The 23,064-nt window shown below is 57.0% G+C and overlaps 3 protein-coding genes across 9 annotated transcripts; all 3 read right to left on the bottom strand.

Annotated features, from left to right (window-relative positions):
* Window positions 1-379: 379 nt before the first annotated feature.
* Window positions 380-7,200, bottom strand: PCYT2 (phosphate cytidylyltransferase 2, ethanolamine). 3 transcript variants are annotated; one of them, XM_079133408.1, is made up of 14 exons: window positions 7,041-7,200; window positions 5,324-5,412; window positions 4,674-4,835; window positions 4,414-4,480; window positions 3,671-3,755; window positions 3,453-3,497; window positions 3,222-3,275; window positions 2,694-2,832; window positions 2,399-2,481; window positions 2,033-2,110; window positions 1,636-1,701; window positions 1,488-1,553; window positions 1,165-1,253; window positions 380-1,080 (listed from the first exon to the last, which is right to left on the bottom strand). In XM_079133408.1, exons 1-14 carry the CDS (start codon window positions 7,127-7,129, stop codon window positions 978-980), a joined length of 1,215 nt encoding a protein of 404 aa, XP_078989534.1. In that variant the 5' UTR covers window positions 7,130-7,200; the 3' UTR covers window positions 380-977. The 3 variants fall into 3 exon arrangements, with proteins under 3 accessions (XP_078989534.1, XP_078989535.1, XP_078989536.1); XM_079133409.1 differs by lacking the exon at window positions 3,222-3,275; XM_079133410.1 differs by lacking the exons at window positions 2,399-2,481; window positions 2,694-2,832; window positions 3,222-3,275.
* A 390-nt stretch (window positions 7,201-7,590) lies between these two features.
* On the bottom strand, window positions 7,591-14,269 carry SIRT7 (sirtuin 7). Of its 3 annotated transcripts, XR_013762757.1 has the most exons (11): window positions 14,123-14,269; window positions 13,919-14,056; window positions 13,734-13,838; window positions 11,480-11,550; window positions 11,310-11,382; window positions 10,512-10,610; window positions 10,205-10,441; window positions 9,986-10,066; window positions 9,433-9,539; window positions 8,864-8,949; window positions 8,125-8,260 (listed from the first exon to the last, which is right to left on the bottom strand). XR_013762757.1 is itself a non-coding variant. In XM_079133192.1 (10 exons), the coding sequence occupies exons 1-10, from the start codon at window positions 14,213-14,215 to the stop codon at window positions 8,062-8,064; spliced, it is 1,203 nt and encodes a 400-aa protein (XP_078989318.1). In that variant the 5' UTR covers window positions 14,216-14,269; the 3' UTR covers window positions 7,591-8,061. The 3 variants fall into 3 exon arrangements, 2 of the variants coding, with proteins under 2 accessions (XP_078989318.1, XP_078989319.1); XM_079133192.1 differs by lacking the exon at window positions 8,864-8,949 and having other exon boundaries at window positions 7,591-8,260; XM_079133193.1 differs by lacking the exons at window positions 8,864-8,949; window positions 11,310-11,382; window positions 11,480-11,550 and having other exon boundaries at window positions 7,591-8,260.
* A 73-nt stretch (window positions 14,270-14,342) lies between these two features.
* Window positions 14,343-23,064, bottom strand: MAFG (MAF bZIP transcription factor G). Of its 3 annotated transcripts, none has more exons than XM_079133194.1 (3): window positions 22,800-23,064; window positions 19,243-19,304; window positions 14,343-19,159 (listed from the first exon to the last, which is right to left on the bottom strand). In XM_079133194.1, exons 1-3 carry the CDS (start codon window positions 23,011-23,013, stop codon window positions 18,707-18,709), a joined length of 729 nt encoding a protein of 242 aa, XP_078989320.1. In that variant the 5' UTR covers window positions 23,014-23,064; the 3' UTR covers window positions 14,343-18,706. The 3 variants fall into 3 exon arrangements, with proteins under 3 accessions (XP_078989320.1, XP_078989322.1, XP_078989321.1); XM_079133196.1 differs by lacking the exon at window positions 22,800-23,064 and adding an exon at window positions 22,616-22,720; XM_079133195.1 differs by lacking the exon at window positions 22,800-23,064 and adding an exon at window positions 19,421-22,309.

Genomic DNA, 23,064 nt, shown 5'->3' with positions numbered 1-23,064 from the left:
TCCTGAGACAGGGCACAGAGGGAATTGTAAAGCAGACCTCAAAATCATTAAAAGAACAGGCCCATCTTCCTCAGAGAGGAGCCCGCCCCTTTCTAGCTGGCTCAGCAGCTGAAGGTGCGAGGGCACTGGGCTGGGAAGCACATTCGTATCCTTCTGCAGAACTGGGGACGAACCCAAGGACTCATGCACCCTAGGGCATCACACTGTACCACTGAGCTATGCCTCTAGCCCTAATCCCCACATCTGAATTCAACAAAAAACCAAACCATTGCCTCCTGGCCCATCAGGAGGCAACCCTGAGGCTCTGAGGCCAGCTTCCTAATCTTGCCTCTCCAGGAGCCGCTGTGGTGCGTGGGTGAGCTGGGAGCAGACACAGCACTTCCCAGCAGGTTTTATTCAGCTGCACCAGAGAGGTACAAAACAAGACCAGGGTATCTGGTGGGAGGGCAGCAGGACAAGGACATCTTCCTGGAGCCAGGCACAGGGTACCGGGATGTGCCAAAGGGCACAGGGTGCCCAATGGGGAGTGGCCCCAAGAACACTGCTCCCCAAAGCCATCCACTCTGTGCCTTCCACAAAGCTGGATGGGCAGGAACTGCAGCCTCCAGCCAGGCAGGAGGGGCATCCCTGTCCAAGATGGAGGAGCAACAGTTAGAAACCACACTGGATGGAAGCACACTGGAGCAACAGCCCTCATACCACTGGTGCTTTCTGTTCATCCCATCTGCTGGGCTGCTCCACTGCTGGATGCCCTCTCTGAGCAGCTTAGCAAGAGGAGCTGAGAGCCCACTGCAAAACAGGCACCTTGCAGGCAGGAAGGAGTAGTGCCCTTCCCACCAGCCCTGCTGGAGCCAGGCCAGTTAGTGGGTGGTGCTGCAGCTTCCTTTAGAATTGCGTGAGCCAAACTCTAAGACGCAAAAGCAGAGTGGGGCAGGTGCTGGCACAGGGGCTCTCCATGATGTCCTCCAGACAGAAGTCTAGTCGCCCTCCCCAACAAGCTGCATCTCCTGCTGCCTCGTGGCCTCCAGGAAGGCCAGCTCCTTGGCTTCTTTCTTCTGGTTCCGTGCCTCGTACTCTAACCTGGGGGCCAGGCTAGAGTGAGCTGCGCCAGGGAAACTTCCCTCTGCTGGCAGCTGCGTGGTGCCCCCAAGGGCCCAGGGGTACCTGTTCTTAATGATCCTCTGCACAATGAGATCCGTAGTGAGGTCACTGCCACTGTCGATCTGACAGAAGATGCCTCTTCTCTTGGGTTCCTGGAAGTCTCAAGGAGAGAGAGGACGAGTCCCTTCCTGACCACAGAAACTGCCTATCCCTGCCCTGCCTCACAGGGAGACCAGCCAAGGCCAGGGGAAGCAATCACTGCTGCTGCTCATTAGCAACCTGCCTCCCTGTCCCCTGAGACCACACAGCAGCAAGGATCTCTGTTCCATCTGCCAGAGGCAAGGTGAAGCCTTAGGGAGCTATCCACGAAGAGCAGTGAAACCCACCTGATAGGGGTCAGAGCCATCCCTGTCAGGCACAATTTCTGTCTTCCCATGACATACGAGGTCCACCTGGGGAGGGAGCAGGGATCAGCCCAGGTGCCTCTCTGGGAGCCACAGCAGCACCAGGTACCTAGCCCTTGAGACACCTCACCTTGAAGTGACCCAGGAGCTCTGCTGTGACCGCATATGGGGCCCCAATCACCACTTCTGACACATACTGTGGGGACACAGAGAAGAGTAGTTTGATAGGTCCCCAATCCTGGCAGCCAGGTCTGGAGAGTGGTAGGAGATGGCCCAGGTGCAGGTGAGCCAGCAAAGACAGGTATGGCTGGGGCCGGCTGGCCAGGGAACCCAAGACCCCTGTACCTCCTGGGCGGCCTTCTGGGTTCCTCAGTGGGGGAGAAACACCACCACCAAGAGGGCCAGACACCCACCACCCACCTTACCAAGTGGGACAGGAGGCACCCCACCCTGGCTCAGGGAAGCCTTTGGAAGGGAGATGCCAGAGGATGTTCCCACTCCTGGGCTGGCTCCTGGCCCGTGCTTACCCGGCAGGCCAGCACACTCAAGGTCCGCTCGTGCAGGTTCATGATGGGGTAGTTCTTCCCCTTGTAGCGATTGACCTCCTAAGGGCCGAGCAAGGTCAGCTCAGCTGGAGGACCTCGTGTGGATGGCATTTCTCCCTCCCAGCTGTCCCTTATGGGCAGAAGTTGGAAAAGGAGCCAGGCAGGATAGTTCTGGAGCCCAGAGGAGACCCAAGCTCACCCACCCAGGGGCTCTTTGGCCTTCAATAGGCGCTCGAAGCCTCATTCCTCCAGAGGCCACCTGTGCCCAACATCCGCCCTGGAGCCCCACCAGGGTCTCGTGGCCTGATAGTCGTCTGGGGTTTGGGAAGCAGGAGGCAGGGCAGAGACCTGGTCGAAGTGCAGGCCTGCGATGACGTAGGGCCTGTCAGCGAGCCTGTACACCTTCTCCAGGAAGTCCACGTGCCCAATGTCTGCACACAGGTCAAGAGGCAACAACAGGCCCGAGGGCAGAGAGCTCCCGCCTCCCAGCAATTTGCCCAGCACCTCACCACCAGTCTCCCTGTCAGGGCTGCTCCCTGGGCCCCCCAGCCCTGTCCCAGGTCCCCAATCTATGGTGTGGGCATGACCCAGGTCACTAATCCATGGCCTGGGCATGGCGCCGGAGAGGAATGCAGGAGGATACGGAACAGGTCAAAGGCACCAGCCACATAGATAACAGTCTCCCCTGGCTGGGGTTCCTTCCCAGAAGCAAACTGGATGATCTTCTGGGATGTCTGTAGAAACTGGGACACCCCTGTCCAGGGGTTACGCCCCCCAGGGCACTGTCAGCCAAAAGAGGGAGCTGGTCAGCAGCAGAGGCCTCCCAGGCATGTCCCTTGCCCAGTCCCTCCCTGGACCACTCTTCTGGATCTGGGACTGCCTTAGCCCTGCCTGCCATGGTGTGGGATGGGGAGCAGGTGCAGTAGGCACCACAGGTCAGGACTTCAGGGTCCCACTGCAGCTGCAGCAACTCACAGGGGCAGGGTTGCCACTGCCAGTCCAGGCAAGGCCACTGCTGCTGGCAGGACTATGGCTCTGCCTCATGGCCACAGCAGGGACTACAACCAATACCAGCTCCACTTGGTGGCCTCACCACCATGAGTTACAGAGCCTAGTGGCCTGTGGACATAGTCCTCTGGGAACCAGCACCCTTAGGCCACCATCTGGTCACCTCGGAGGAGCCTTCTGAGAAAAGTATGTCCCCGGCAGGTGTCGGGTGAGGGGGCTACAAAGGGAGAGAGGGCCAGGCCATTTGGTTAGAGGCCACCTGTCAGTGCCAGGCAGGGAGGGAGGAGAGCTGGCCTTTCCCCAGAGGGAGCCCTGAGGGCAGTGTGGGTGGTGGAAGAGGGGCAATCAAGCTCTGGCTGACTCCCAGGGGGCCCTGCGGCCCAGCTGCACTCACCTTGCCAAAGCTGTCTGCGTACTCCCTGTACTCGGAGGACATCTCCTGCACAGGAAGGATAGCAGCTGAGGGGCCCCGCCCTCCAAACTTGCCGACCCCAGGACTGCACATCTCGTGGCTCCCCCAGCCGGAGGAGAGGTGGTGGAAGGGAAAGATGGGGCAGGGTGGGTGTCCTCAGCTCAGGGAATCAGGGACTATGCCCTGTCCTGCACACTCACCTGGCTGCTGTGATGGGCCTTGGTCACAAGCAGCATGCGGCCCACAAGGTCTGTGGTAGATACGCCCTGGGTGCGTTTGCACTCTCTGAGGGGGACAAGGGAGGTGGGGAGTTCTTGTCCTGGACCCTTCACCAAGCCCCATCTGCAGTGGACCCCACCACGAGGGATATGACCTCAACCTGCCGCTGCATCTCCCTGCACTTGACAGACTGGGAGCCTGGGGCCTGGGGAGGAGCACTGTGCTTTGAGCAGTTAAGAAGAAGGCAGGAGCAAAGAGCAGGCAGGGCAGACTCAGAGCGTGCAGCTCCAGTCCCCATCTGCCATCAGGCCTCTGGCCTCCCTCACGCCAGGTCCTGCCCCACTGGGTATTCTCTGCCAAGGGAATTCAGGTTGCACCACCTCTTGCAGGAGCCACTGGCCACAGCTGGCTCTTCAAAGTAATTAAAGTAAAAGCTGGCTCCACAGGGGCAGCAGCCCCACTGCGGTCTCATGGCTACCTGGGCCATGGGGGCGTCCCCACAGCTCTCATCCCGGCTAAGCTCTGATTACAGTTACTTCCCTGAAGATCGGAATCCCTTCATGGCCATGAAGTGAGGGCTACAGCAAGTGCTTCCCTCCTGCACCCCCAGTCCTGGCCAGAGGCCCAGATACTCTTCTCAGAGGTGGCCACAAAGCAGCCAAGAGTGAGCTGGAAGGAACCCTTGCACCCAGCACCCTGACTGGCAGGCCCCCTGGGGACTTACCTGTACCTCCCGGCCTGCTTCACTTCCTCATAGGTGTCACGGCCATCTACAGTCAGTGTGATGTCATCTAGAGGGTGACAAGGTGGCCCAGCCTAGAGCCCAGCACCCAGCACCCTCTCAGTCCCCAGCCTGCCCTCGTATCTGTGCACTCATTTATGGGGAGGGACCAGAACTCTCCTGGAGCCCCAGAGAGGAGGCCCGTCACCTCCAGATACCACCAGGAGGACCTGAGCGCAGCCGCCCCAGCCCCACCCACTCACTGCCATGGACACAGAAGTCGCAGTTGTACTTGTCCAGCGTCTCCAGGGTGGTGACATAGGGAGCCGCAGGTACCACCTCATCCACCCACTTGATGGCCTGCACCATCTTGTATCTCTCTTCTTGGGTAAACACTGGGGGTCCCTTGTGCTTGGCAATCTCCTCTATAACAACAGAAAAAGACAAAACAGGTGACCTCCAGTCTCCCAGGTCCCTTCCCCAGGAGACCCCTGCCCTATACATACAGTGGGGTGTGTGGTAGGGCCTGCCTCTCACGGGTCCTCAGCCCACAGGCCAAGACCACTGCTGTGCTCCAGTCAACACAGCAGATACGCAGCTGCTGGGCAACAGGACGGCCCCTCAGTCCAGCCGCTGAGGAGCCAGGAAAGGGGTGGAGGGGAGTGGGCAGCACAGCCAAGGAACCTGCCCGGTGTTGGCACTATTCACAAATGCCACAGGTCTGTTCTCCGTAGCTTGGGCCTTCCTCAGTCGAGCAAGGATGGGTTGAGCTTGCTAAGCCCACTCACAGCTGAGCTCTGGGGAAGGATGCATGGACCTGCCCTACCCAACCTGGGGTCCTACAGGCGTTCCTCAGTCAGGGAAGACCATGTCAGACTGTAGGGTGGTATGGGCACAGCAGCCTGCACCTTACCATCGGTGTGCACACCCACGATCAGGTAGTCACCCATGGCCCGTGCCTGACGCAGCTGGTTGGAGTGGCCATAATGCACCATGTCATAGCTGTGGGAACAGACAGGGCAGTCAGGCCCTATGCTGAGGAAGTGGGTAAGGGGCTCTGTGGGGCATAGCTTTGCTCCTTCCAGGACTCCTTAGTTAGTTTTCTGAGAAAGCACCATGGGAAACTGCTACCCAGGATCTGGCCAGAAGCAGGATTTCAGTGGGGAGGTAGGCACTAAGACATCCACATCCCAAGGTCGTGGGTCACAAGTCAGGACCCCACCAGTGCCAGGACAAGCAAGGGTGGCACACACAGGGACACAGCCTGGAGGAGTGTGAGGCTGAGGAGCTCCCAGGACAGACTCTCCCACTGGTGGCTGTTGTCATTTCTCAGGTCTCAAGTGGTTCTGCACTTCTCTAAATATGACCTGCTGTAGGGAGTCACTTCAAAGTTTAAAACAAACATTGTGGGTTGGGGCTTGATCCTGTTCTATCCTGAGGTCCCTGGGGTCAACTCAAAATCAAAACTCCAACCAAAGCAGCCAGGGAATCATTGATTTTGAAAATCTCATTTCCTTCCCCACTGCCTGGCTTTGCTCTCTTGGTTCTAGAGCTCTTATCCTCAAATCCCAGTCGAACTAGGAGTACACTTTCCAGCTCAAGGCTACTCGGCCCCCTGCAATGTCCTGGGCCCCAGGTGCTCCTGCAGACCACGGGAACAGTCCTGTACTCCTCTGCAGGGGCCTGGGTTGGTTCTGCTTCCCTCCAGGGATCCCCATCCCCTGTGAGGTGTGATCAGGCAACTGGAGCAGCGCTGCTCCTCCTGGAGCAGCCACCTTTCATTCTCGCACAGTTCGGGTGGCCCCAGCAGACAAGCCGCGCGGGGTTACAGGGTTCAGGCCCAGGGTCTGCACAGGCTGGACAGGAGGGGGAGGAGGAGGAGGCTGGATTGCGGGAACACAAAGGGGAAGAGGGCGACACTGGATCCTAGCTACTGTGGCCTGTAGCCTGGTTGGGGTGGGTCCCTGGCCAGCGTCACGGTCAGAGTCCACCTACAGGAAGGCTCTTCCCAAGGTGACTCAGGAGCAGAAGACAACGAAGTTCTGCCTGCTCCCCTTTAAGCCTCCTCAGGGGCTGTGGGCTGACCAGGGGGGTCCCTCCCCACGTCATCAGGCCCGTGGAATCACCGAGGGCAGCAAGCTATCAGAAAGGTCAACTTTCCTTCTACTTGTTGACAGCCCCAAACTTTCTTCAAAACAATGACCTCCTCTGCATTGCCAGAGAAGCCCACCGCATTCCGGACCCCGACGGCGCGGGAGCCTGTGCGCTCCACAGCGCCGGGAGGAGCGGCCGTCCCCGGGACGCCCAAGGGGCGCATCTCCAGTCTTCCGGAAGGACGCTGCCGGCTGCACCGGCGTCCGCACGTTTCGCGCCTAACCGCGAAGGGATCAGACGTCGGCCGGCCTCGCGCGGCCCGCAGCGCCAGAGCCCCGAAGGCTCCAAGCCCGAGCCGGCAGGCGTCGCTGAGGAGCCGAGGGGGACATCAGGGAAGCCCTGGGTTAGGCACCCGGACCCGACCGGGGCTGGCGGCACGCCGAAGGGCGCGACCGCACTCCCCCGCCGGCCCCCGGACAACTGCCGGCGCGGGACCCCGGGAAGACTGCCGGCCGCCCGCCCCCGCCCCCGCTCACCAGCCGTCGCACCACACCCGCACCGCGCGCCTGCCCGCTGGGCTCGGCCGCTCCGCGCCGCCCGCCGCCCCGTGCCCGTTACGGATCATGGCCCCGCAGCGGCGGTGCGGTCCCGCAGCTCCAGCGACTCCGAGCGCCGCCGGCCCGCCCCGCCCCGCCCCGCCCAGCGCGCGCCGTCACGCGGACCTCACCCGCGGCGCGTGGCCAATAGCATGAGCCGCCAGCACAGAGCTCCGCCCCCAGGCCCCGCCCGCCAGCCCACAGCCAATGGAGAGCGCCTTCTCGCCCCGCCCCCAGCACACAGCCAATGGCCCGCATCTCCGAGCCCCGACCGCCCTTCCGCCCTCCAGCACAGCCAATGGCATGCGCCACCCCCGCCCTCCGGCCACATCGGCCTCTGTGACTCGCCGCACACCTGGCCAAGGGACAGGCTGGTACCGCGCGGTGCTTCCGCCACCGCCGCTTTAGTGTATTCTCGAAGGGGAGCTTTTAAGCAACCACGGCGCGCGGCCGCTCGGTGGTGAGAACAGCAGCCACCCGGACACGAACACAGTGCAGAAATATTTAATAAGAAAGGTCTGTACCGAGCCAAGGCTTGGAACCGCCCCTCTGCCGCATACCCAACACGGAAATTTCTATAAATCAGCTTTTCAGTAAGAAGGAGTAGAAATTTGGGAAGCCCTGAGAGTAGCCTGATGAGTGAGGTAAGGCAGCCGTGGGTCCTTCTGCCGGCCAGGCTGGGATGGACCCAGCTCTGTCCTCACAGAAAGGCCTGCTGCCACCTCTCGTATGGAGAAGGGGTGTCCTTGATGGTCAAGCCCGTAATGTGGGCAACCGTGCAGTGCAAGGGGGCTTCCCACAAGGACACACAAATGGCTAAAAAACATCAAGATGACCTATCACCCCCAGGAGTTCTTCCCAACAGACCCTCTGGGGGCAACCTGGTCTGGACAGTGACACTGGCCCCTGAACAAGAGTTCCAGCCTCTGCAAAGTGCCAAACGTTCTTCATCAACACCAGGTTATGTGGCTTTCTTCCTTTTTGCACGTTTGGCACAGCCCCTGCCAAACCAGCCCCCTAGGATGGGGGCTGAGGTAAGTGGGGCACCCCGGTCCCCAGGCTGGGCCTCTTCTCTGCTTCGGCACAAGGACTTCCGACTGTGGCTGCCTTCTTCACCAGCTCGAAGGGGGGTCGCCAGGGAGAAGATGGGATCCTGCCACCTACCAAGAAGGGAAAGCTGCATCAGGCAGGTCTGGGACCTCTCAGTGCAACCCGCCCCAGCACAGGGGAGCTGTCTGAGGTCACCTGCCTTCCCTCCCCGCCCCTCTTGTCTTTTAACCATGGCTGGGCTCTGGTTGGTGGTAGCTGCATCGTCACCAAGCTACACAAGAGCTGTAGGAGAGGAAATCTCCTTGGGTGGCACCCACCCTAGCTGGTCTCCTCGTGACTCAAGTGTCTCATCCATGATTAGTGGGCTATGCTCACACAGGGTGGGAGGGCAACAGCCCCAAAGGGGTAGGGGGCTGTGTCTCCAGGGACGGTCACTAGCAACGCTGGGTCCCACCTTTCACTTGTTCAGCCAGGGGCAGGTGGCCCAGACCCTCTTCCCCTTCCCAGACTGCACGACGGGGATGAGAAGGATGGCCAGCTGACTGGGGAGGAGCGGCCCACAGACCACATGTGTCTGACTGAGATGTAGAACCACATGTTGTAAACGTAAGGCACACATAAGCACTGATAAAGAAAATGAGCTAAGTTAATGTCAAAAAAAAAATACAGGACACAATAGGCCCACGTCACAGAACACCACAAACATAACATACAAGAATTGCCAGGCCCAGAGGTGAAGGGATCCTTAATTTCTTGAACCCTTTGATTAAAAGAAGTTACTGATTTCCCCTATAAGACCCTGAAAATTCACAGAGAAAGAAAGTGTAAACTTTTTACTCAACACATATACCAAGTCTAAATTATCACAAATTCTGTATTAAGGCACAGTTTAAGCTTCCCCCAAATATGTCAACTCCCAAAACCAAGGACAATGAGATTCTGTTTGACTGGAGTAGCCAAGTCCTCATCCCCTCCAGGCCCCTTTCCATTCACGTTTGTCTGAGAGGTCAAAGGAAAGATCATGTAGAACACACTGGCTGATTCCCTCTCCCTGAAAGGGATACCGGGCACCACACCAACCAAAGAGAAGTGTGTACACGTGAAGTCTTGCCACCTCAGCCAACCACTGAGGTCATTGCTCTGGAGGCCACATGCTTCAGTTCACCTCATACAGTGCTCACAACACCTCAGAGCTTCCTCCACGCTCAGCTCACAGGAGCAGACGGACACGGCCCACCACAGAGGGGAAGGGACGTGGGGTGACCCAGCTTTGCCCACTCACCTGTTGTAGAGTGGAATCTCCAGGCCCAGCTCATCCATGAGGAGCTGCATGACGTCATCACACTTCCCATGAAGCTTCAGGGCAGCCCAGTCATCCTTTGGGGTCCACTGAAGACAAGAAAAGCACATGAGGCAGGGTGCAGTGGCACACACCTATAATCCCATCACCTTGGGAGGCTGCGGCAGAAGAGTCTCAAATTTGAGGCCAGCCTGGGTGACCTTAGCAAGACCTTGAACAATTTACCAAAGTCCTGTCTCAAAATATAAAATAAAAAGAGCTAGGGGTATAGCTCAGTGATAAAGTGCCCCTGGATTCAATCCCTAATACTAAAAAAAAAAAAAAAAAAAAAAACAAGCCAGAAGTTCCTGTTTCTCCTCAGCCTGTCAGCCTTGAATTCTGCAGGCTCAGTCAGCACTGGATAAGCAGTTGGTCAGCACTCCCCAGGTACCCACCTGAGCTTGTACTAGACCTCAGGTATGGATGTGGGATGTCTTTCTGGCTCTTCAGATCTAAGCCCCAGGTCAAAGAAACCAGCTCTGAGTGCCCAAGTTACCTGTAAGTTCACAATGTAGAGCTTGGGTCTCCGGTTGGGGGGCTTGGTCATGCACCAGAGGCGAGGATACTTCTTTAGAACCTTTGAGAACAGATAAGACACAACACGCACGTGAAGAACAAGGCTGGAGAAACAGGGTCCAATGCACACTAGGTGGTTTACCAGGCAGGGGAAGACATGCTCACGCCGCAGTGGGTTTACCATGCTGTCACCACATACCTTCAAGCTGGACCCTAAACACAAAATTGTGTCTGCTTTGCTTGCAGCCTCTGTCGCAGCCTCCCAGTTCAGAGGCTGCCCCAAGGTCCCCCTCTCTCCAAAGTGCACAATGGTATCCCGGAGCTGAGCCCCACACTTGTGGCAGGTTCGGCCTGTCTGGTGTCGGTGGAGAGCAGTGCGTTCTGTCACATCAAATACACGCACATACTCCCTGTTGGGGATGCAGGAGGTGCAGACCTGAGGACAAGAGGACAGTGAGTGGGACCTGCCTGGCACCCAGGTCCTGGGTCCCCGCAGCACTGCTCACTTCAATGTGCATGTTCCCGTGGAGCTCTGAGATGGCCGTACGTGGCAGCCCACTCCGCAGGTGGAGCCCGTCACAGTTCTGAGACACCACATGCTGCACCTGGAAGGCAGGACATGGCGCAGTCAGCATAGGAATGGGGGAAGCAACCTACAGCAGTGAAACCCTTCTAAGCCCAGTCTAGCCAAGTGCTTCCTAGACCAGGTGCAACTATGACCCTACAGAAAGTCTTGGAAGGTGAAGGATGTTGCAAATACATCCCATCAGGACTTGGGAGGGCCTCATGGTAGGGAGGGATCATGTTCTCCTATCAGCTCTGACACACTCAGAGCAGCTGAGAAGGCAAGCATCTGTGTTGTACCTATATGGCTGGGAAGTGGTTTAAGGTTTTGGGTGCCGGTATAGCCGCTCTGCTCCAGATAATGCCTTCTTGGGTCATTTATTTCAGGTCCCTGGGGACCCAGAGAGATATCCCCTTTCCAACTTGATTGAAGGTGCCCAGCAGAGGGCCTCAAGAGGTTTCTGACAAGCTTCCCTGTGGCTAGGGAGGCTTCCAAGGCTCCGGGCAATGCAGGAGGAGCTGGAGAAACTGTAGGCTGGCCCTGGAGGGAACAGTGCAGGGCAGGGGATACCCTTTCTTTTGGAAGAGGAAACTCCATAGGATCAAACAGGAGTCTGACCTTCTGGGGGTGCTCATTACAGGCAGAGGTGGAATACAGCTGCCCACCTGGGTACTGAGGTTATGGCTCTGGGTCCCAGGCCTGGCCCTGGGTGAGTATGCCAGTCACAGTGGGCTCTTACCAGCTTTTGCTCATGTAAACGGGCAATACTCATGTGGGTGAGGGTAGGCTCTGCCTCACTCAGATCAGCAGCACTGTTGGGCAGAAGGGAAAGCAGAGGTGAGGGAGCTGCAGGCCAGGCTGTGCAGCTCCGGCTCAACCACGTGGGAAGGCTGCATGTGGGCTGCTCACCTCACATTTCTCCCTTTCTGAAGCAGTGTCCACACTCCATTAGGGCCCCGGTAATCTGGGATAGAGGCTGCCTGCACATTCAGAAAAAAGATAAGCCCAAGGAAAAGCCATCACTGTGGGTATCTATAGAATTCTCCAAATGGGACATACCACATTCCAGACTGGCCTTTATTCCTTCCACAACTACCTGCCTGACCCCAGGTGAAGCATGCCCCAGTACAGTTCCTTCCCTCCGCCTGGACTTCCTCTTCCTGACAAGCCCAGCTCATCCTTTCAGGCTTCAGCTGAGTATAAGCCTCAGATCTGTGGTCATGTCTGTTGACCACATTGATGTGGAGAACTGGTCAGGTTCATCTGTGTTTTCACAGCCTGATAAAGAAATATTTAGCAATGCCAAGCCCTAGGTGGGAGCACTCCTCTGTCCAAAATTATTTTATCCTGAAACTGAATTATTCCACTCTACCTCAACTCATAGAGGACAACCTCTCCAGATGAGATAAACATCTGCTTTCCAAGGTTTCACTGATTTAAGTACAAAGGACTGAACTCAGGGATGCTCTACTGTTGAGCTATACCTTCAGCCCTTTTAATTTTTGAGACAGGTTTTCACTAAGTTGCCCAGGCTGGCCTCAAACTTGTGGTCCTCCTGCTTCAGCCTCCTGAGCCTCTGAGATTATAGGCATTCACCACCACATAGTGCTTAAGGAAAGTTTCCAATCCAGTGAAATAAACCAATCCTAAGAAGGAAGCAGAAAGCAGCTAGGATCCAAGTGTCTTATGTTCCCCTCTGGGGAGGCCCTGTCTCCTCACTGCTGTTTAATCTCAGACAAATGCCACTCTGACCAGTGATTCTGTCATACTTCAAAAGGAGAACAGAGCCAGGAATGGTGGTACAGACCTATAATCCCAGCAGCTAGAGAGAAGCTGAGGCAGGAGGACTGCCAGTTTAAGGCCAGCCTCAGCAACTTAGCAAGGCCCTAAGCAACTATGCAAGACCCTGTCTCAAAGAATAAAAAGGGCTGGGGATGTTGACAGTAGTTAAGCACCCCTGGGTTCAATCCCTTGTGTAAAAAAACAAACAAACAAACAAAAACAGTAGTGTGTTCAATGTTATTCAAACAATAACAGATAAAATAGAGCTGCATGTGGCTTTTAGTTACCATTAGAAGATTTGTGAGAGGTGACAGTATTGTCATTCAACAATCCCAACTGAATTTTTAGATGTGGCTATGAAGGAGCCCCAGATGCTTGGGCTCCAGCAGCAATCTCAATTTACACATCCTTGCTACTGGACTTCTGCTGTTTCTGTTTGGAGTGCCTTATACCCACTTGGTCTGTAAATTTTCCTCCCCTCAAAGCCCTGACTCAATACCACTTCCTACAGCCAGCTCACTGGGAAAGGTGCCCCAGTTTTGAGTATTGAGTGTGTGTCTGGATTTCTGGGATAGCAACCCCACACAGTCAGCATTCTGTTTATTTGTTTACATGGCTGATTATTGTCACCTAACTTCCTGAGGATAGAAATCATTTGATGTTCACCTCTACTCGGCCTAACACCTCACACTCCCGGATCAGACTTCAATCAGATGACCCGTCATTCACACTTTCAAAGCTTAGTCATGTTCCACAGTCCAGGATATCTTATCAGACTTCTCAAAACCCAGTGCATTTCTTGTATTCTGATTATTACTGTCTTGCTTTCTATTTTTCATCCTCATTTCTCATTTCTATTTCTCATCCTCTATTTCTCATGTGGGAGAGCACATGAGCAGAATAACAGAAGACTGAACTCTGCCTGAGTAACCTAGGTCTATCCATTAGCTTTAAGAAGGAGGGACAGAAGGCAATTCGCTACTATGTTTGTTTCCATCTGTTTATTTTTAGTGTTTGTAACAGAGAATAAGCGTTTTTTTTGTTTTGTTTTGTTTTTTAATATATGTTTCGTTGTAAACGGACACACTATATTTTACTTAGTTACATGTGGTGCGGAGGATCGAACCCAGGTCCTCAGTTGTGCTAGGCCAACGCTCCACCTCTGAGCCCCAGCCCCAGCTCCAGAATAAGCGTTTTTAAAGTCTGCCTTGGTTAACTTTTCTACTAAGTCGTTTCGTATATGAAGGAAGATACCTTAGAGCTGCTTCAAAGGCGAATTTGTCTCTGCGACCGGGTAGTGACCTAACTCTAGCAGGGACTGTCCCGGGTCAGTCTCCCAGACGGGGGCGCCCACACCCGCGTGGCCCGCCTCCGTCCCTACCGTGCTGATGCCCGCGCCGGTGTAGACCACTAAGTGTTTGGCATTCCGGACGGCGACGGCCAGCTCGCGGACCTTCCTCCGCAGCTCCTCCGGGTCATCGCACACCTGCCGGGAGCCGGGACTGGTCACGCCGCCCGCCGCCGCCCGCCGCCCGCCGCCACCGCCGCCCGCCGCGCGGGACTCGCCTCCTCCTGCCGCCGCTTGAGGCCCTCGCGCCGCCGGCTCCGGCCCTGCAGCTCGGTGACCAGGTCCTCGCTCTCGGCCAGCAGCCGGCCCTCCTCGGCGCTGCGCTCGGCCGCCGCCTTCCTCAGGATGCGCGACACCTGCGGGCGGGCGGGCGGTGAGCGGCGGCGCGGGCGGGCGCGGGCACGGGGGCGGCGGCAGCCTACCTGGCGGAGGCGCTCCCGCTGCTGCTCCTCCCGCAGCCTCCGGACTCGCTCCGCCGCCTTACGCTCTGAGCGGCTCAGACCGCCGGCTGCCATCGCTCCCGGGACCGCGCTTCCGGCTTCCGCTTCCGACTCGCTCGGCAGCCACGCGAGCGCATGCGCGTGCCGGCCCCGCCCCGCCCCTTCCGGCCCCAGCGCGTCGCCCCAAAGAAGCACCTGCAGATCTCTTTAAAAGGCGTTTATTGATCATATACAAAATAAAGAAAACCTTATATATCACAAACATACACTATGTACAGCAATAAATACCCGGGGCCAGGCCCAGCGCCGCCCCTCCTGGACAATAACTTAGCAATAAATACTGCGCAGGGTGCGGGCGGGCACCAAAGCCTCTGCCCCACCGAGGCCAGGCCCCTGACCGCTCTACACGGTGTGGGCCCCTGGGCCTCTCCTCCAAGCCAGTCCCCGGCCCTCACTCCAGCGGATCTCAGGGTACCCTCTCCCAAGCCTCCCCCTGGCTTCAGCCCTCAGCAGGGCAAGCAGGGGCTGATCAACTCTGCTGGGACACACCTCTCAGTGCCATGAGACCAACAGAGTTGGACACAGGGTAGCCCTTGTCCTGTTGCCCTAAGTTGCCAGGAGAAGGCTTTCTGCACCCACTCCTGTTTGGTTAAAGGCTTCAGGGACTAGCGGATGGAGGGATGGGAGGAAGGGCAGGGCTGGAACATTAGGCTGCTGGAGACGCAGAAAGCCCAACTGCTGTCACCAAGAACGGCTCACAGGGATTCACTCTTAACACTCCACCTCAGACTCAAGCAACACCCAGTATCAATGCTGCTACTCCAGGGGGAGGTGGAAATGTGTGCAGTTGGCCCAGCAGGTACAGAACATGACCAGGATACACAAATCAGAGCAGGATAGGCCATGAAAAGCTCTGGCAGGCCTGCCTCTGGGTGGCACTGATTATGTACTCTGCTCTCTACAACTGCTCCAAAACCAGTCAACTGGAAGGTGAAAACACGCCAAAAAGAATTATTCAGTGGCTTCTGGGGGGAAAAATCGTTACTGTGTTGGTTCCTTTTACCAAACCACAGCCTAAAAATGTAACTCACAAGATCCCCGAACGGAAATGGTGTAGCAGGCTGTGGCTCAGGTTGGCCAGCTGTGGATGGGAGCTTTGGCCAAGTGGCCATTCCAGGCAGGGGGCAGTAGGGATGTGGCCTGACTACCATCCTAAAGCAGGCTGTAGCCGATCAGAGATGTCAGCACAAGCACTGCCCAAGGAGGATGCTGCTGGCAGGTGTGCACACAGACTGAAGTGTGGACGGAGAATAGCCTGCAGGAAGGCCTGTCCAGCAGAAAGCCCATACACAAAACAGCGGTCATGGAGTGCCTTACTCAGGGAAGCACCACCCTGGAGCAGCAGCCAGGGATCTCAGGGAGGGTTCTCTGGGGCCATTCATTTTGGCAAGAGCTAAATTGTTCACTTTTTCCCCCTTCCCTCTGAAATCTGAGCTTCCACATTAGGATAAAGGAGGAGGAAAGACGCACATTATGGTTTACTAGGCGGACAAGTCTGGGAAACCTGGCCTCAGCCAAAACCCTCAATTCACTGTGTCAGAAAATTTGAGATAAGAAAGAACACAATACCCTCACAGCAATGAAACATAATCAACAAGGATCAGAAAAACAGCCAATAGTCACATGTGGACAGAGAATCTACCGTCAAGAAACCAAGGTGAAGGGAAAGGGGTGGTGTGGCCCTGCAGGTCTGGCTTGATGGACTCAAGAAACAGTTGCTCCAAATCCAAAAACCAAAGAAGGAAGCACAGCTTCACCAAGCCCAGAACTACTTCTCTACACCAAACCAAGACAGCAACTTCTGCTCAGTACTGGCCCAGTCTCAACCTCCTCTTCCTCACCTGCACCCATCCCACACACTAGCTCTACAACTGGAGAGCATCATTCAGTGGTGCCTGGACTCCCAGTCAGGACCAAAGGACATGGAGGGCCTGTCCCTATCCCTCTCTTAAGGACAAACTTGATCCATTCCAACTTTGCTGCTACAGCCAAGAGCAGCAGCTTGCATCTGCCTTCCAGTTAGCTAGACTAAAGGAAGGGATGAAGTCATCAGGTGACTCAGTCAAGTCAGAATTTCCATTTGTAGCAGTCTCAGGTACAAACAGGACTGTCTGAGCACCCTGCACCAAAGGAGCCCCTCAAGACACTATGGATGACAGATACCCGGCTTCCACCCCATGGCACACCAGATGAAATTCTGGGTGAAAATCCTGCTGTCCATGAAGTGAATGCTTGTTGAGTCAGTCAGTCCTCTCACCAGTCCACATTCCTGTGCTTTTCAGGGATCCAGGGCCGCCTCCCCCCCACCCCACCCAAAGAGGATACCAGCAATCCTGTCAGAGGCCAAAGCCCACATGCCCAGAGATGGGGCTATACCTCTTTTGGGGATAGGGGGACATGGGCACCAACCCTGGTCCCATTCCTATAAGGAGCTTCCTGAGCCAAGTCTAGAAAGTTGGCAGTCTCTGTCAGGCAGCTGGGATGGGGAAGTGGACTGAGACCCTGCAGAGAAGCACCTCCAAGTTGAGCAGCAATCCCTGGAAGACACAGATCCCAAAGAGAGGAGGAAGAAGGGCCTGAGCCAAGAGCTGCAGCAGAGACCAGCGGGGAAGGAACAGACCCAGCTTTGGAGTCCAAGTCCTTGTCTGGATCTGGTGGAGGTCACCTGGGCCCTCACAGTGAAGCAGAGAAGGTGCTGCCCCAGGTGGAGCCCCTGACTATTCTGCCTGGGAAGCAACACACCACAGCATAGAGCCAGCTCAGGGTTAAGTGAGCAGTAGGATTTGCAACCCATTAGGGCGGGTTCCTTGAGTGTCCAAGCCGAGCTGAGGCCTACAGGAATAAAGCCAAGGTCAGAAGGAAGACAGCTAGGAACAGCTTGGCCACAGCTCTGTGGGCACCTACAGTGACTCCTTGGTCCCTAGAATGCCACCACCCAGGTAGGGCCAGGGGTGATGGATGTGGAAGCAGCATGGAGGCCCTGGATGGCCCCTCAATTTCACCTACCCTGCCAGTGGATCAACCCAAGCCCCAGACACACCTATGAAGCCAAAGCTCAGCACAGGTGGGAGTGGCAGAGTCCCTCAGCAGACCACCTGGGGCAAAGGGCAGGCTCTGAAAGCAGAAAAGGCTGGGCTGGCAGGCACTGACACCCACACTCCAATGGAGCAGGCACTGCCTGGGACCCTGGCCCAGCTCAGGTCCAGCAAGCCAGCAGAAGCAAAAACACAACCAAATCCAAAAAAACAAACACGGGAAAATACACAAGAAGGGACGGCCACAGGTCAAAGGTCACCAGAAGCACCAGCACTTTACGGCTGCACAAAACCTCACCAGGCACGGACAACACCACGGCACCGGCAAGAGACGGAAGCAGGAAGGGCAAAGGAGTAAGTCACTTTCGGTACAATTGCAAAAGAGATATCAAAGAGGATGGCCTCGGTCGGCTCGCGGCTTGGTGTTTTTTTTTGTTTTTTTTTGTTTTTTTTTCCTTTTTTTAAACTAAGTTTTATAAATAATGTCTGATAACTCTGTGTATATAAAAACTAAATTCCAACAGCCACAAAGAGTTGTCCGTAAGTTTACAAGAAGGGATTTTTTTCTTTAACTAGCAAAGTTACTATTATACTTTCTTCCCTTTTCCATTTATATGATCAAATGTTCTTTTCACTTGTTTTTTTTTTTTTTTAAAAGACAATTTTATAAATACTCTGCAGCTTTTCTTCTCTTTAGCTCTTAAACATATAATTTAATAACTTCGTAAAAGGAACTTCTCTTTTAAATAAAGGGCTATATAACCACACAAATAGGTCATGTAAACAGTGACACGGAACCCATCGTAGGACACACTGACATACCCTCCACGCACGCTCACAGCCAGTGATTTGGTCTTGTTCAGTGCACTGTGTCAGGTTTGAGCGCCAGAGCCCCTGCCCCAGAACCACACAGCCCCTGCCCCCAGCACCCAGTTCCCAGGCGGGTGACCTACCTGTCCAGGGCCCTCAAGGACACCCCACTCTTCAGAGTAGAGTCCCTTTCTTCCTGCTGGGCTGAGCTGAGCTGCCTGCCTGGATCCGAAGACAAGAGAACCCCTCTAATCCCACTCCAGCCTGGCAGCCTGTGGGCCATGGGCACCAGGAGGGGAGGGCAGACCTTGAGGCCCAGTTTGCTCACTGGCTCTCCCACTCTCTCTCTCATTCCCACAGTGCTCACTCTAGACTCCTAGCCTGCATGGCTTAGGTACAAAGAGGGTTAGGAGGAACCCAACATCACCACCAAACTGACCAATCCCAGCGTACAAACACACACGCACTGACGACAAGATGAGATCAAGGGGGCTCAGCCCAGTGCCCCTAGGGAACAGGTTGTGCTTTGCAGGGAGGGAAAAGAGGGGGAGAAGGGGAAGAGGGAGGAAGAAGAGGGAAGAGGAAGAGGTGGGACAGGGCTGCTGACTTCGCCATGTGCCTAGTGGCCCCTCAAAGACCTGCCCGGCAATCCTGCATGTCCCTACGACCGGGCGTCCGTCTTGGACTTTACTATTGTGATGACGCTGGTGGCAGCCACCTTGCCAGGGACCAGGGGCCCCAGGCCAGCAGCAAGGGGCCCCCGAGCTGGGGCCACAGGGCTGCGGGCCACGGTCCTGGCGAAGTTCTGCAGGGCCTCATACTTGGAGCGCAGGGCGTCGAGCTCCAGCTTCATGCTGGCGTTCTCAGAGGCCAGCTTCTCTACCTCCTGCTGCAGCTCCGCCTTCTGCTTCTCCAGCTCCTCCTTCTGCGTCACCCGCTTCACACGGCAGCTGGCCGCATAGCCCCGGTTCTTGAGTGTGCGGCGTCGCTGCTTTAGCTGAATGATCTCCTCCTTGGACAGGCCCCGCAGGTGCTGGTTCAGCTCACGCACCGACATGGTCACCAGCTCCTCATCTGTCAGGCTGGTGCCATTCTCACCTGGCTCCCGCTTCACCTATGGTAGCACAGTGCAGGGTGGCAGTTGAGCAGGGCGCCCCACACTGCCCAGCCACAGCCTCCCCTGCCTTGCCCACTCACCTTCAAGGCCTTGCTTCCTTTATTGGGGGTCGTCATAACCCGGGGCACAGTGAGCAGGCACTCTGCAAGACACAAGGCAGGGGTCAGGACCCTGCAGGCCCCCCCACCCCTGCCCTCCCCAGTTCACAAAAGCTCCACACCACATAGCCCTCCAGGGAGCCTGGCATTCCCCTGGTACCTTTGGGTTTGCCTCTCCTGAGCTGAGCTGCTCCTGACCACCCTTCCCCTAGAGAACCAGGTGGGAGGTCAGGGAGATCTGATGGGGGAAGGGGAACTGAAGGCTGAGAGGAAAGCAGGGGCCAGACAAAGGGGCAGGGGGAGAGATTAGAAGGAATAAACTCGGGAGGGCAAGCCTAGAAGGAAGCGGAGCTTTAAAAATAACCCCAGTGCTGCCCCAGAGCACACTGTTCCTGGCGAGTCACGCTGACTCAGCACATCCCCTCCCTCCAGGCCCAGCCTGCTCCTGAGGCCAGCCAACAGCCAGCGCCCCAGGAGACCTGCTGCTAGTGCCAACAGCAGGTGAGGGCCAGTCAGTGACTGTGCTGTATATTTCAGGGTCCTACCTCCCACCACTGTCTTCCCTAAGCGCTCATGGGGCAATTCCTGCTCCCTCCAGGGCTCAGGAGGCTGTCCCTTGGGGATTCAGGCCTCAGTCTCCCAGAGATGTCTGAGGTCAGGGGTATGCCTCCCAGCTACGCTGTGTTTGCAAGGCTGGTCAGGGATTCCCATCACCTTCCAGGTGGCAGGCAATCCAGCTGACAGGAAGAGCCTTGAGGACCACCCCCCTCAGGCCTCCCTGTCCACCTCCTCTGATGATGGAGTAACCATCCTGTGGCTTTGAGTTGCAGCATCCTGTGCCCTGCCCCACTCCCACCCGAATGTTTCACAAGGTCCCCAGCTGCCCACACTGGGGGCCTGCTCAGCTGGAGGAAGGCAGGAGTCAGCTGACTGCACTCTGGCTCCTCATCTGGGGTCAGTGCCACAGGGCCAGGGAACCAAAGCAAAAGGGTTACCTCCTGTACACTCACCTGACTCTGTGGCACCCCAATCTCACTTTCAGATTTCTGAAACCCCGCTGGGACATTTTTGTACACCCAGTCCAGGGAATCCTCACCCAGCTCAGCCTCCACCAGACCCTTGGGCAAGGACCACCCCACCATGCTCCATCCCCTCCTTTCCAGATTAGATACAGGATGGCAGGGCACTTCAGTCAACTGTGGGGACAGGGCTGAAGGAACTTCTCACCCTCATCAGGGGAGCTAGAGTGTAGCTGGGGAGGTGGAGGAGCATGTTCCCACTGGAGACCCCACCTTACCTAGCCTTGTACCCAGAGGCCAGGTTGCATGCAGAATAGGCTGAGAAAGCCACTGACACCTCCCCACACCAGGCCACCAAGCACATCGGAGAGGCAAGAATCCTTCGAGATCAAAAGGTGGGAGACCAGAGTTATAGGTCCTCAGGGGATCTGCCTGTCCCACAGGCTCCAGGAGTCAGGTTCCCACAGCAGAGCCTAAAGGGGCTTTCCCACCTTGAGCACAGACAGGATGCAGGGATGCTGCCCTGGCACAGGCTTTTCTCACCCCCATCCTTCCCCCACCCTGACTGCTAAGCACAATAAGGGTGACTTCCTGAGGAGATCACACAGAAAAGTGCGGAGTGTGGCAGCTGGGAGCCGAAAAGTGCCTCCTCAACAGATTTCACCCTCTGCAGAAGGACCGAACTCAGCACAAGTGTAGCCAATCTCGTCTCCTAATCAAAGGTGTGTGTGTGTGTGCATGTGTTATGCATGTGTGCATGGTGGGGGAAGGGCAGGTCTTAGCCAAGCTGGTGCTTCCAGCTGCCTGCGGGGAGATACAAATTGAGCCACAGCCTCAGTGGGATCCTGCGACTGGATGATCAAGAAGCTACCACCATCTCAGCCCCTCCTTCAGGTCCTAAAGCCTGGTGAAGGGGTTCAGGCATCCTTCACTTCTGCTCATCTCTTTGAGGAACCTGTCACTTGGAGAAGGCACGATGGTCATACCCAGAGACCTCCGAGAGACTCTAGGCCACCCACTCAAGACTGAGAGCCAGGAAAGAAAGGAAAAGCAAGCAAGTGGCAAGGCAGTTGTCCTTGCGTCTTCATCCTGGCCTGCAAACCCCAACGACCAAGATTCCTAGGCATGAGTTTGGATGCTCTGGCACCCCAAACTCCAGACCCATCCCCTCTGGACAGTCACTTTTTGAAAGAGCCTAAAGTTTAGTTTCCTCTGAAACATAAATGACTGAGAAGACATTAAAAAAAAAAAAAACCACACACGTGGGACTCTGAATTTTCCTGGGACATAAAACTCTACACCATAAATGAGCTAAAGTGTGAAAACACCTGGTCCCTACAAGCCCCAGGGCTCAAGTAAGGGTGCTGCATGTGGGGTGGGGAGCATCCCTAAGAGCAAACCACAAGGTAGGCTGACCCAGTCATGAACCCTGAGCAAAAGAAGAGTAGAGAACAGTAAGTGCCCATCTTTCGGCTTGGGCCCTCCACTCTCCGGCTGTCATTTCATGAACCCCCAGCTACTAGGTTAAACGCCCATCAGGGCACACTCTTTACTAACTTCACACAGCTCACGTGGGCAAACTTCGGGGTGACTAGGAACTGAATTCTTCTACACCAAGCCCGTACCCCAAGGTTCCCACCTGCTGTCTAGGTTCCCCACTTCCTCTCGTTTGCAATTTCCTGGTAAAACTGTCCCTGCTTCCTCTATGCCACACACCCCTTTTTCTCCCGGTGCCTCCCTGTCTTCTCCATCAAGGGAGGCCCAGCCTGGCCGGCCAGACCAGTCCAGGGAAAGCCAGCTTCCCAGCCCGGCAAGCTCGGCCCACCTAAGCTCCTCCCCTCTTCTCACTGAGAACTGTTTCCCAGTTTGGGGAACTGCCCCAGACGTGGGACCGGGGCCAGCTGCCCGGGAGCTGCCTGGGAGCGACGCGCAGGCCCGGGCTTCACCTTCCACCCCGGGAGGAAACCTGCAGCGTGACACCAACCCCTCCTCGCGGCTCTGCAAAACTTAAACAGGGACCGACCCTCGCCACCCCGCACCTTGCCCTCCCTCCGCCGCCGAGGCCGGGCCCCCGCCCCCGCCCCGCGTCAGCAGGAGCACCGAGTGACCTCATGCTGATGACTCAGCACGTCTCCGCTGGGCTCGCACGCGCGTGGCGGGCCGGAGCCGCGCGGCCGGGTCTCCCCGCCGCCGCCCCTGCCGACCCGCGGGGACCCAGCGCGTGCAGACGCGACGGACACCTGATGAGTCAGCAGCTCGGCCCCGCGCGGCCGCCCGGCCCCGCCCTTTCCCCGCGCCCCCCGCGAGGCGCCGGTGTCTGTCCGCCGCGCGCACACCCGCTCTCGGCCTCGCCGTCTCCGAGTCCGCCCGCGGCGGGCGGCGGTGCCCAGGCGCTGGTTCCTGGCGGGGGGGCAGATCGAGGCACCGGCCGCGCCAGGGCGCGAAGCACACCCGCGGCCGGGCCCCGCCGCCCCGCCCGCGCCGCCCCGCCGCCCCGCCGCCCCGGCCCCGCGCACTCACCACACTGCGGGCCCGGGCGGGCCGGGGCGGGGCCGCGCGGGGCGGGGGGCCGGCGCGAGGGGTCCGGGCCGGAGCTAGTGAGGGTGCTGGCCGCCTGCGCGGGCCGGGCCGAGCGCGCTGGGAAGGCCGGGCCGGACCGGGCTCGGGATTCCGCCGCCGCCGCCGGCCGCTCCTCAGACGTCACATGATGTTTGGTCACGTGGGCTCCATTCATGAAGCGGCGACGCGGCCGGCCGCAGCTTAAAGGGAAAGGCGCGGCGGCGGC

This window comes from Sciurus vulgaris (genome assembly GCF_902686455.1).
Source record: "Sciurus vulgaris genome assembly, chromosome: 3".
NCBI classification, from domain to species: domain Eukaryota; kingdom Metazoa; phylum Chordata; class Mammalia; order Rodentia; family Sciuridae; genus Sciurus; species Sciurus vulgaris.
The sequence above is the reverse complement of the archived record's forward strand: the minus strand, read 5'-3'. Positions and strand labels throughout refer to the sequence as shown.

Excerpts from the sequence above, each read along its gene's own strand:
- PCYT2 (XM_079133408.1), bottom strand. The coding sequence starts at position 7,129 with ATGATCCGTAACGGGCACGGGGCGGCGGGCGGCGCGGAGCGGCCGAGC. Across the intron at positions 3,756-4,413 it reads AAGCAGGCCGGGAGGTACAG|AGAGTGCAAACGCACCCAGG; the intron begins GTAAGTCCCCAG and ends TGTCCCCCTCAG. Across the intron at positions 1,554-1,635 it reads AGCTCCTGGGTCACTTCAAG|GTGGACCTCGTATGTCATGG; the intron begins GTGAGGTGTCTC and ends CTCCCTCCCCAG.
- MAFG (XM_079133194.1), bottom strand. The coding sequence starts at position 23,013 with ATGAATGGAGCCCACGTGACCAAACATCATGTGACGTCTGAGGAGCGG. Across the intron at positions 19,305-22,799 it reads CCGCCCGGGCCCGCAGTGTG|AGTGCCTGCTCACTGTGCCC; the intron begins GTGAGTGCGCGG and ends TGTGTCTTGCAG. Across the intron at positions 19,160-19,242 it reads AAGGAAGCAAGGCCTTGAAG|GTGAAGCGGGAGCCAGGTGA; the intron begins GTGAGTGGGCAA and ends GTGCTACCATAG.
- SIRT7 (XM_079133192.1), bottom strand. The coding sequence starts at position 14,215 with ATGGCAGCCGGCGGTCTGAGCCGCTCAGAGCGTAAGGCGGCGGAGCGA. Across the intron at positions 11,383-11,479 it reads CAGAAAGGGAGAAATGTGAG|TGCTGCTGATCTGAGTGAGG; the intron begins GTGAGCAGCCCA and ends TCTGCCCAACAG. Across the intron at positions 8,261-9,432 it reads GAGATTCCACTCTACAACAG|GTGGCAGGATCCCATCTTCT; the intron begins GTGAGTGGGCAA and ends CCTTCTTGGTAG.